The sequence below is a fragment of the Entelurus aequoreus genome, linkage group LG03 (assembly GCF_033978785.1).
Source record: "Entelurus aequoreus isolate RoL-2023_Sb linkage group LG03, RoL_Eaeq_v1.1, whole genome shotgun sequence".
In the NCBI taxonomy this organism is placed as follows: domain Eukaryota; kingdom Metazoa; phylum Chordata; class Actinopteri; order Syngnathiformes; family Syngnathidae; genus Entelurus; species Entelurus aequoreus.
Genome location: NC_084733.1, coordinates 83,484,353 through 83,495,757, shown reverse-complemented (window position 1 = coordinate 83,495,757; position 11,405 = coordinate 83,484,353). Strand labels below are relative to the sequence as shown.

Here is an 11,405-nt window from a genome sequence, read left to right as displayed (position 1 = left end):
AATTATTTTACGTAAGAATGGTTGGGCTTGAGTAAAAACATTTGAGTGTTTGGAGTTTTTCCACTCCAGTCTTAATTTAAAAAAAAAAGTCAAACAACCTGAAATCACCTTCTATACAAAATGGTTTAATTACAAAAATGCGTAACAAAAATACTGTAACTTTGTATTTTACATTTGGAATCAGATCTAACATACAAAAAACAAAATCTAGTTTGCAGCTCAGCATTGAAAAAACATTTTTAAAAACAAAACCTTTCAGAAAAGTGAAAATATAAATAAAGAATGGTGAGGAATGTTCTCTCCACGAGTAAAAAAAAAAAACATACTTGTACAAAATATGCACATAAAAGAAAATAGAATATATACTAAATACAAAAAGTATCATTGCATTGACTGTGCATGTGGAACAAACAAAAATGGCACAAAATGATTGCAGTGAAATAAAGTGAACAAGAAACTTTTGTCAGCTTCAACATTTTTGGACAGTTTTTTTTCTGGTCTACAGAAACAAAACAAAGCTGAACAAATAAAGACGCTTCCAGAATGTCAGCTGATTGATTTGTGACAACACAACTCCAAGCTTACTTGGGTTGGAACTTTCATTACATGCACTTCCAGAGAGAGCAGGCCAAGACGTGGTGGAGCACCGTCCAAAGACACGTCCACAAATAGGACACTTCCAAAAAAGTTGTCAATCAAAAGCCTGAAAGGCCACACCTCTAAAATGTACAAGGACATGTTATGAAGGTCACTTCCTGTTCTGCAGGTAAACAATCTGGAAAACATGGGAGGTAATGTTGCATATTTCTAAACGACAGGGCATTGTCCTCAAAAAGCAGTGGTCCACAGGTCATGTGGACACGTGGACTACTGCTTCCTGTGGGGACAGCACCTGAAAGCGTCCACCTGTTTGACATTGTCCAATCAGACGCTTTCCTGAGAGGACGATGGCGACGAGTCGTCTTTGCTGGCGTGGTCCGCGACGCTCTCCTCCCCGTGCTTCCTGCTACACGTCATCCACGGGTGGAGGAGGATCTGCTCCAGGGTGGGACGATCGCGGGGCTCCAGGCTGAGACACCAGCCAATCAGCTGCTGGCATTCTGTCACAAAGCAGAAGAACAAAAGCTTTGTTCAAAACAAACATCAACTCTGCACGCAAGGGCGGGACGATTATGGCAAAAATAGTGTAAATTCCGGACCATAAGCCGCTACTTTTTCCCTATGCTTTGAGGCCTGCGGCTTATAAAATGGGGCGGCTAATTTTTATGGATTTTTCTCCAATGACAACCATAATAAAAATAATTTTCATAAAACATATGCAAATACACTGAAAAGGTGTGTTACCGTTTGTGCTATGGTGCCATCTTTTGGACGAGTTCTCTCACTGCAGATGCAGCTGGGTGAATGCCTGCAAGCGTTTCCTGCCGTTTAAAGCTTTAAACCGGAAGTAGAAGTGTCGTTCGGTCTTCTAATCGTCCATAGCGTTTCTACTTGTGTGGATTCTTCATTCATCACTCCAAGCAACGTTTGTAGTAAAGTTTTACAACATAACTAAAACAATTCTTACCTACTAAACCGTCTCAAGCGTGATGTCTGTAGGAGTGTTTACATGCATATTTGTACGTGCTATCGTAATGACGCTACAGTCGTTAGCCTTAGCTAATATGCTAACACGTTTACGAGTGTCTCTTAGCATTATTAACTTACAACATTCTTTTTTTATTTTTTCAGTTTCACAAATTCCTCAGTGAATTCACCAAAACGTCACCGTGGAGTTATTGAGTCTGTTTGGCCGATTGGAGAGCTAGCTTCCGCAGCTAGTGGGTCTATGACGAGGACTTCTGTTTTGTTTGATCACCCGTTTTACTGCCGTGTTACAGACGCCGTTTGGAAACAATTAAGGTATGTAAATATACATTGTGTAAATATCTAATTTCACAACATACATATCTGCAGCTTATAGTCCGGTGTGGCTAATATATGGGGAAGAAATTTCTTCTAAAATTTAGTGAGTGCGGCTTATATATCAGTGCGCTCTATAGTCTGGAAAATACGGTAATCTATTATTTTGATTGATACTGAAATCACGATTAATAACACGATTATTTTCTAGTCCGAAAACATGAGTATTTATTGTACCAGCGAAACCCAACTCTAAATATAATTTAAAATAAATGGCTATAAATTAGTAACGAACAATTAAAAATAAATGGTAATATATTTTAATAATGGGAAAAATTCCAGTTTGTTTTAATTTTCTTTCATTCCTTTGAAACCTATTGTACCACCATAGTGTGCTTTTTGGGTCATTATTAAAATAACATGTATGTTAATTAAACGCAAAACTCCTCACATTTATCGGGACAATTTTGACCAACATTTTAAACCAAAGCATAGTAATTGTGTCAATAGGGGTTTTAAATACATTATTCTCGTTTTTGAAATCTTTGTGAAATTTTCTACTTCTTGTCCCTTTCTGGGTCACGGGTAAGGAGACTATGGCTTTGTTTGTGAGTCCACCACGTAAGAATGTGAGGAAATGGAAGCTACAGTAACATAGGAAGGTGGTGTGTCCCTGTCCTGGCTGCTTACTACAATATGGCTAACCTGCAGAGACGCTGCCTCTGAAGAAGAGCCGTCCTCTCAGGATGTCCTCGTCATGTTCAAAGGGGATGTCACCGCACACCATGTCGTACAGCAGCACGCCCAGCGACCACACGGTGGCCGAGCGGCCGTGGTACCGTCGGAGCTGGATCCACTCCGGTGGACTGTACACCCTCGTGCCTGGACACACAAGTCCGTCAGCTTGTCCGGACAGAACAGGTGCATGATGGGAACTCACCATCGAAATCGGTGTAAAGTCCGTCTTTGAGCAGCGCCCCCGAGCCAAAGTCGATGAGTTTGATCTGTCCGGTCCTCAAATCCACCAGGAGGTTCTCGTCCTTGATGTCGCGGTGGACCACGCCGCACGTGTAGCAGTGACGCACCGCCTCCAGCACCTGGCGGAAAAAGCCGCGGGCCGCCGCCTCATCTAGAGCACCGCGCTCGGTGATGTAGTCGAAGAGGTCCTGGGCCGACTCAGGGCGCTCCATCACGATCAGCCAGCCGTCAGAACGCTCCCACCAGTCCAGGAGATGCGCCACGCCACCAAAGGCCTCGCCCACTTTCTTCAACAGGATGATCTCCAGCGGCACAGCGACATCACACTAAAGAATATTCTGATTAATCATAGCGGCCAGAGTTTACAACAACATGCGCCCCTTTCTACAAATACTAGTAAAACAAACAAAGCAGGATTAAAGAGCAAACGGGTCAAATGTAACGATAAGTTGCAATGTTGACACAAAACTGGCTGTTTTTATTTATTTATATATATATATATATATATATATATATATATATATATATATATATATATATATATATATATTTACTTAAATATTCCACTGAAATATTTTTTGGGAAAATGTTGCATTTTGTGTGTTTGCCACATAAAAGCTTTCTTTGACAAGGGCATAAAAACATGAAAATACAAACCTATAATCGACAGAGATTTAAGCATTGAAAGTGAAAACAATTAAAAAGTATGACTTATTTTGAGCACTTTGAATGGGATCTTTTTAACATTTTAGGACTTTAAAAAAATAATTGTACATTACAATCAATGTAATAAATTATTAAGGCTCAAAGTACCTCACATCAAATATTCCACTTTGATGTTTTTATAATGGTGAAATATTGCATATTTTGAGTTTTTTACCCACATACAAAAAAAAATTGTCTGACGAAAAGGACACAAAACAAAAGAAAATAAACTAATAAATCGGATAAATCTTAAGTTGAAAGTAAAAAAAAAAATATATGACTCATTTTTAACACTTGTGGGACCCTTTTGGACCCCCTATAATTTTAGTGAGTTTTTTTTTTAATTGCTCAAAAAAATAATGAATTACAATCACTGTTTTGAATTATTGACTTATTTTTAAAGCTCCAATTACTTCACATATTCCACTTTGAACATTTTTGGGAGAAAATCTTGCATATTGTGTTTTTGCCATAAAAAAGGTTTTCTTAAACAAAAAAAGAAAAACTTAGAATCAACACCATACATACATCAATACAGTACACACACGACTTATTTTAACAGTTTTATGCCCTTTTTGGATCCCCAAAAATTTTAGTGAGCCCTTTGAAAAAAAATAAAAAAATCAATGTTATTAATTATTTACCTACTTAAAGCTCCAATTACTTCACATCAAATATTCTACTGAAATTTTTGTGGCAAATATTGCACAATTTGCTAAAAAAACAAGGATTAGACAAAAGGGCATAAAACATAAGAGAACAGATCTGAACCCTACATTTAAAAAAACCTATTTGGCTTAATTTTTAACATTTTTATGAATGATACCTTTCCAAAGAGGAGCGCCACAAGGATTACAAAAATCCATATATTGCATTTAATTTAAAAATGACAAACATCAAAATGGCCGCCACATGTTTTATTTTTCAGTGCGTGGCCCCTTAGTGGAAAAAGTGAAGACACCCCAGGTTTGCAAAGCAGTCTGTACAATTATATTATAGTAGTAGTGGTTTATTTTGGACATGATAAAAACGAAGCAAAAGAAAAAATATTGAAAAAAGGAAATATTCTTGATAACATTACAGTAAAGGTACAGAAATAGAAACAAATATTTCACAATGAAAACAAAAAATATGAAAACAATACATAATGGTAGGGTTTTTTTCATATCCAAAAAGGAGTAGGAAGAAGTGAAACTTATTTACTCCCACCCCTTATTTTATGAATCAAATAACTAGCTCTTATCATTATTATATAAAATGAGAAATTTACAGGTCTAACTACAATATGTCATCAATAATCTTTTACCCACTTTTCTTTGGCAGAAAAATACAGTACATAAGTACAATATACACATACTGTATATCGTCACATGAATACAAGTACTAATTGATGGCAATAAGAAGTAAAATAACTACCCAATAATTAAAGGCCTACTGAAACCCACTACTACCGACCACGCAGTCTGATAGTTTATACATCAATGATGAAATCTTAACATTGCAACACATGCCAATTCGGCCGGGTTAACTTATAAAGTGCAATTTTAAATTTCCCGCTAAACTTCCGATTTGAAAACGTCTATGTATGATGACACGTATGCGCGTGACGTCAATCGTTGAAACGGAAGTATTTGGACACCATTGAATCCAATACAAAAAAGCTCTGTTTTAATCTCAAAATTCCACAGTATTCTGGACATCTGTGTTGGTGAATCTTTTGCAATTTGTTTAATGAACAATGAAGACTGCAAAGAAGAAAGTTGTAGGTGGGATCGGTGTATCAGCGGCAGCTACAGCAACACAACCAGGAGGACTTTGAGTTGGATAGCAGACGCGCTACCGTGAGTACAGCTTTGGTTTCCAAACATTTGATCGCTTGCCCGTACGTGCGTGGCGCTATGTGCATGCCACGTACGTAACTTGGGGAAATATATGTTTCTTGCCGACTCTGATGGCGGCCGGGGTGTCGTCGAAAGCTACAATGGCCGCCGCCGCACCGCTGTCCTCACCTTGACTTCCTCCGTCTCCGGGCCGCCGACCGCATCAATGATCGGGTGAAGAAGTCCTTCGTCGCGCCGTCGATCGCTGGAACGCAGGTAAGCACGGATCGTGATGAGCAGATGAGAGCTGGCGTAGGTGGAGAGCTAATGTTTTTAGCATAGCTCTGTCGAAGTCCCGTAGCTAAGTTAGCTTCAATGGCGTCGTTAGCAACAGCATTGTTAAGCTTCGCCAGGCTGGAAAGCATTAACCGTGTAGTTGCAGGTCCAGTGTTTAATAGTATTGTTGATTTTCTGTCTATCCTTCCAGTCAGGGGCTTATTTCTTTTGTTTCTATGTGCAGTTAAGCCCGATGCTGTCACGTTAGCTCCGTAGCTAAAGTGTCTCGCCGATGTATTGTCGTGGAGATAAAAGTCACTGTGAATGTCCATTTCGCGTCCTCGACTCTCATTTTCAAAAGGATATAGTATCCGAGGTGGTTTAAAATACAAATCCGTGATCCACAAGAGAAATAGGAGAGAGTGTGGAATCCAATGAGCCCATGTACCTAAGTTACGGTCAGAGCGAAAAAAGATACGTCCTGCACCGCACTCTAGTCCTTCTCTCACGTTCCTCATCCACAAAACTTTCATCCTGGCTCAAATTAATGGGGAAATTGTCGCTTTCTCGTTCCGAATCGCTCTCGCTGCATTGAAAACAATGGGGAAATGTGAGGAGCCTTTCAACCTGTGACGTCACGCTACCACCGGTACAGGCAAGGCTTTTTTTTTATCAGCGACCAAAAGTTGTGAACTTTATCGTCGATGTTCTCTACTAAATCCTTTCAGCAAAAATATGGCAATATCACGAAATGATCAAGTATGACACATAGAATGGATCTGCTATCCCCGTTTAAATACACAATAAATAAAAATTTCATTTCAGTAGGCCTTTAAAATAAAATAATGTTAACACTTTGTGATTGTTAGAAACCCTCGCCCTTGTACATATTAAAAAATAATGCCTTTGTGTGATAAAAATTGTAGAAAAACTCACCAAAGAGCCCCACTCAGTTACCCTGTCCCTGAAGACATGCTTCACTGCCACCTGCGTGGAAAGAGCAACATAACACACGCTTAAATATAACCGTCTTCCTCAACATCGATCACATTCATGTCAGCCATCAATATTTCTTTCTTTCCTGGAACTGTAAACAGATGACAATAAAAAAGGTTCAGCTTTCTTTCACCACGACGAGACACATCCGGATGCTATACGACCTTCAGAATAAAAGCGGAATGTTGAACGTTAACGTCGACGAATTTGCAGTGCATGGACATCAATATCGCAAAGATGAACGCTAAATGGCTAAAATTAACAAGTAGTCTTTTATCTATACATGGATATTCAATTTAAAATATAAAATGAGACACCGTCGTAAAGTTTACGAGCGCAAACCGGAAGTGGCGTCGTTACCGCGTGCAGCTCGACGCCACTAGACCACGTGTTCCGACCAAAACAAAGCCGCTCTTTTTGTTAGAGAACCGACTCTTACCGGCACACTGTCGGCCACACGGAGCCCTGAGTAGACGGTACCGAACCCCCCGCTGCCGAGCACGGAGTTCAGCCGGTACACGTTGTCGAACGTCAGCATGTCCTCTTTGGCTGCTGCTGGACACAAAAGTAGAAGGAATTACGACACAACAACGTGTTTGCAAACATCCTGAAAATGACCCCCTCACGACAATACGCGCATATATTCATGAATTTAAATCAAATAAGCATCGATTTGATGATATATATTTTACATGGCCACGTCCAAAACAATCAGAAATTAAAGGAAACGGCGGCTAAAGAGAATGCCGGCCAGCATGTTTTGTTACCTTGCTGCAGTTTAGCCGGCGTGGAGCCGCGTTGTGAGAGCAGCATAACCCCCGGCGCCTTTCCTCCAGAAAGAAACAAAAACGTTCCCCCGACGCCGACGACTCCCAAGCAGTCGTTGTACTCTCGGCCGCCCTCACCAGAGAGCAAGAAGAAGAACGCCGTGCGTGTGTAGGATGTGTACAAGCGTGGCAGCCATTTTAATTATAGTCGCGCGCCACTGCGCCGGCATTTGTTTACAAGCCGGCTGCGCCACGCTGTATCCTTCCGCGACGAGCTGAGCAAATACACAAAGGACTTGACTAAATTCAACGAATAGATGAACGATGCCGAGCTTCGTCGTGACATCTACACTTTATTCCAGTCTTCTGTGGATTTAAATGCTGCGCAGAATGGACGAGACAGCGAGCGGACTAGTTTTACGTAGTAAGACATGAGCGCAGGGATACTCGGAAGTTGGTAACGGTTCAATTGACGCGATTGAAACTGTTTTAAAACAATCAGCTAAATAATTGTCGGTCGAGCTTTGGAAAATAAAGATTAGTGTATGTACCAAATATAAAGTATAATGATGGATGTTAGCGTAAAATAATGTTAAGTTGGTTCTCTGCTTGAACTGGCTCTGACCAATCACAGCGCGCTATGTTGTTACGTGACCAATATGTGACCAATCACCAACGAGAAATGTTAGAGCGGCGCGTTTCTCTATGTGGTTACAATATTGTAACAACTTAGAATCCAACCATGAGAATGTTCAACTTGCTATAAAACATCTTTCTCGGTAACCACCTGGAAGTGTCAGCACACAGTGTTCAATCTAAAAATTATAATGTGTTCTTAAAGGCAGCTCCAAAATATTACAGTATTTGCCAATTTAAATCTTGATAATTATTTCTTATTTAACTGTTGTATTTAAAGTGATCTGTATTGGGTGGGCAAGTATTATTACAAGTGATGTGCAAACTTTTCCCACTAAGAGTCTCACACTGAAAAATCAAAACATGCGGGAGCCGTTTTATATATATATATATATATATATATATATATATATATATATATATATATATATATATATATATATATATATATATATATATATATATATATATATATATATATATATATACACACACACAGTATATATTAGGGCTGTGAATCTTTGGGTGTCCCACGATTCGATTCAATATCGATTCTTGGGGCCACGATTCGATTCAAAATCGATTTTTTTTTCAATTCAACACAATTCTCGATTCAAAAACGATTTTTTTTCCCGATTCAAAACGATTCTCTATTCATTCAATACATAGGATTTCAGCAGGATCTACCCCAGTCTGCTGACATGCAAGCAGAGTAGTAGATTTTTGTAAAAAGCTTTTATAATTGTAAAGGACAATGTTTTATCAACTGATTGCAATAATGTAAATTTGTTTTAACTATTAAATGAACCAAAAATATGACTTATTTTATCTTTGTGAAAATATTGGACACAGTGTGTTGTCAAGCTTATGAGATGCGATGCAAGTGTAAGCCACTGTGACACTATTGTTCATTTTTTTATTTTTTTATAAATGATATAATGATAATGTCAATGAGGGCTTTTTAATCACTGCTATGTTGAAATTGTAACTCATATTGATACTGTTGTTGATAATATTCATTTTTGTTTCACTACTTTTGGTTTGTTCTGTGTCGTGTTTGTGTCTCCTCTCAATTGCTCTGTTTATTGCAGTTCTGAGTGTTGCTGGGTCGGGTTTGCTTTTGGAATTGGATTGCATTGTTATGGTGTTGCTGTGTATTGTTTTGTTGGATTGATTAATTAAAAAAAAAAAAAGTAAAATGAGAATCGATTCTGAATCGCACAACGTGAGAATCACGATTCGAATTCGAATCGATTTTTTCCCACACCCTTAATTTATATATATATATATATATATATATATATATATATATATATATATATATATATATATATATATATATATATATATATATATATATATATATGTATATATGTATATATATATATATATATGTATATATATATATATATATATATATATATATATATATATATATATATATATATATATATATATATATATATATATATATATATATGTATATATATATATATATATATATATATATATATATATATATATATATATATATATATATATGTATATATATATATGTATATATATATTTCCCAGAAAATTATTCCGAAGTGGAATATTTGATAAGGAGTAATAGGAGCCTCAAATAGGTCAGTAATTCATTACAACATTGATTTTGATTCATTATTATTTCTTGAGCAATGAGACTTTTAAAGGAAAAAAAAACAGCCTGCATGGAAGTTTTGTGTTATCAGAGTCAACATTTGAGAGTCAAACCTGCTCAGTGGCCTAGTGGCTAGAGTATCCGCCCTGAGGTCGGTAGGTCGTGAGTTCAAGCCCCGGCCGAGTCATACCAAAGACTATAAAAATGGGACCCATTACCTCCCTGCTTGGCACTCAGCATCAAGGGTTGGAATTGGTGGTTAAATCACCAAAAATGATTCCCGGGCGCGGCCACCGCTGCTGCCCACTGCTCCCCTCACCTCCCATGGAGTGAACAAGGGGATGGGTCAAATGCAGAGGACAAGTTTCACCACACCTAGTGTGTGTGTGACAATCATTGGTACTTTAACATTTCATATAACTTTTTCTCGTTACATTTTCTCTTTCATTTCACCTTTTTTTTAAATTAGTGTTTGAAGAATGTGCCGCCATTAATGTATTCATTTTGTGTCCCGCCTGCAGGCCAAAAGCAGGGCGCCCCCTCTCTGCCACTTGCAGCGCAGCCCACTACTAGTCACTTCTCAGCGCTACAGCCTGTGTGCCTTTTTCTGTGTTTTTTCACACCAAGAAGACAACAGACCAGCATGGAATTAGGAGATCACTGTGGAGTTACAAAAATGATTATTTGCGAGGAGTACATTAATGGCGCTCACAAGTATGCAAGACGAAGCCGGCTAAGTACCACAGCAAGTTTTAATTGCGATGAGACCGGACTTTTCTGGGAAAAAAATGCCAAAGCAGACTTATTTAACTTCTTCCTCTTGTTCAGCGGAACCTCTTCCAAAGTACACAGAACCTTCCCTTCTCTCCCTCTGTCTGCTCCTCAGCTCCTCCTTGCCGTTGTTAATGTGCGCCCTTTACTTTTTAAAATGTTTATTACAGTAGCAAAGTGGTTGTTAAAGTTAAGGATTTTTCAATCAATCAATCAATCAATGTTTATTTATACAGCCCTAAATCACGAGTGTCTCAAAGGGCTGCACAAGCCACAATGACATCCTCCGTACAGAGCCCACATACGGGCAAGGAAAAACTCACCCCAGTGGGACGTCGATGTGAATGACTATGAGAAACCTTGGAGAGGACCGCATATGTGGGTAAACCCCCCCCCCCCCCCCCCTCTAGGGGAGACCGAAAGCAATGGATGTCGAGTGGGTCTGACATAATATTGTGAAAGTCCAGTCCACAGTGGATCCAACACATCAGCGAGAGTTCAGTCCATAGTGGGGCCAGCAGGAAACCGTCCCGAGCGGAGACGGGTCAGCAGCGCAGAAATGTCCCCAACCGATGCACAGGCTAGTGGTCCACCCGGGGTCCCGACTCTGGACAGCCAGCACTTCATCCATGGCCACCGGACCTGTGCAACTCCCCCTACCCAAGGGAGAGGGGAGCAGAGGAGAGAAGAAAAGAAACGGCAGATCAACTGGTCTAAAAAGGGGGTCTATTTAAAGGCTAGAGTATACAAATGAGTTTTAAGATGGGACTTAAATGCTTCTACTGAGGTAGCATCTCTAACTGTTACCGGGAGGGCATTCCAGAGTACTGGAGCCCGAATAGAAAACGCTCTATAGCCCGCAGACTTTTTTGGGGCTCTGGGAATCACTAATAAGCCGGAGTTCTTTGAACA

At 39.2% G+C, this 11,405-nt stretch overlaps 1 protein-coding gene across 2 annotated transcripts; it reads right to left on the bottom strand.

The window, feature by feature from the left end:
- Nucleotides 1-109: 109 nt before the first annotated feature.
- Nucleotides 110-7,773, bottom strand: LOC133646986 (serine/threonine-protein kinase pim-3-like). Of its 2 annotated transcripts, none has more exons than XM_062042993.1 (6): nt 7,445-7,773; nt 7,117-7,232; nt 6,618-6,668; nt 2,843-3,206; nt 2,608-2,784; nt 110-1,100 (listed from the first exon to the last, which is right to left on the bottom strand). In XM_062042993.1, the coding sequence occupies exons 1-6, from the start codon at nt 7,488-7,490 to the stop codon at nt 925-927; spliced, it is 930 nt and encodes a 309-aa protein (XP_061898977.1). In that variant the 5' UTR covers nt 7,491-7,773; the 3' UTR covers nt 110-924. The 2 variants fall into 2 exon arrangements, with proteins under 2 accessions (XP_061898977.1, XP_061898978.1); XM_062042994.1 differs by having other exon boundaries at nt 7,117-7,229; nt 7,445-7,762.
- Between the last annotated feature and the right edge of the window lie 3,632 nt (nt 7,774-11,405).

Excerpts from the sequence above, each read along its gene's own strand:
- LOC133646986 (XM_062042993.1), bottom strand. The coding sequence starts at position 7,490 with ATGCTGCTCTCACAACGCGGCTCCACGCCGGCTAAACTGCAGCAAG. Across the intron at positions 2,785-2,842 it reads ACTTTACACCGATTTCGATG|GCACGAGGGTGTACAGTCCA; the intron begins GTGAGTTCCCAT and ends TTGTGTGTCCAG. Across the intron at positions 1,101-2,607 it reads CAGAGGCAGCGTCTCTGCAG|AATGCCAGCAGCTGATTGGC; the intron begins GTTAGCCATATT and ends GCTTTGTGACAG.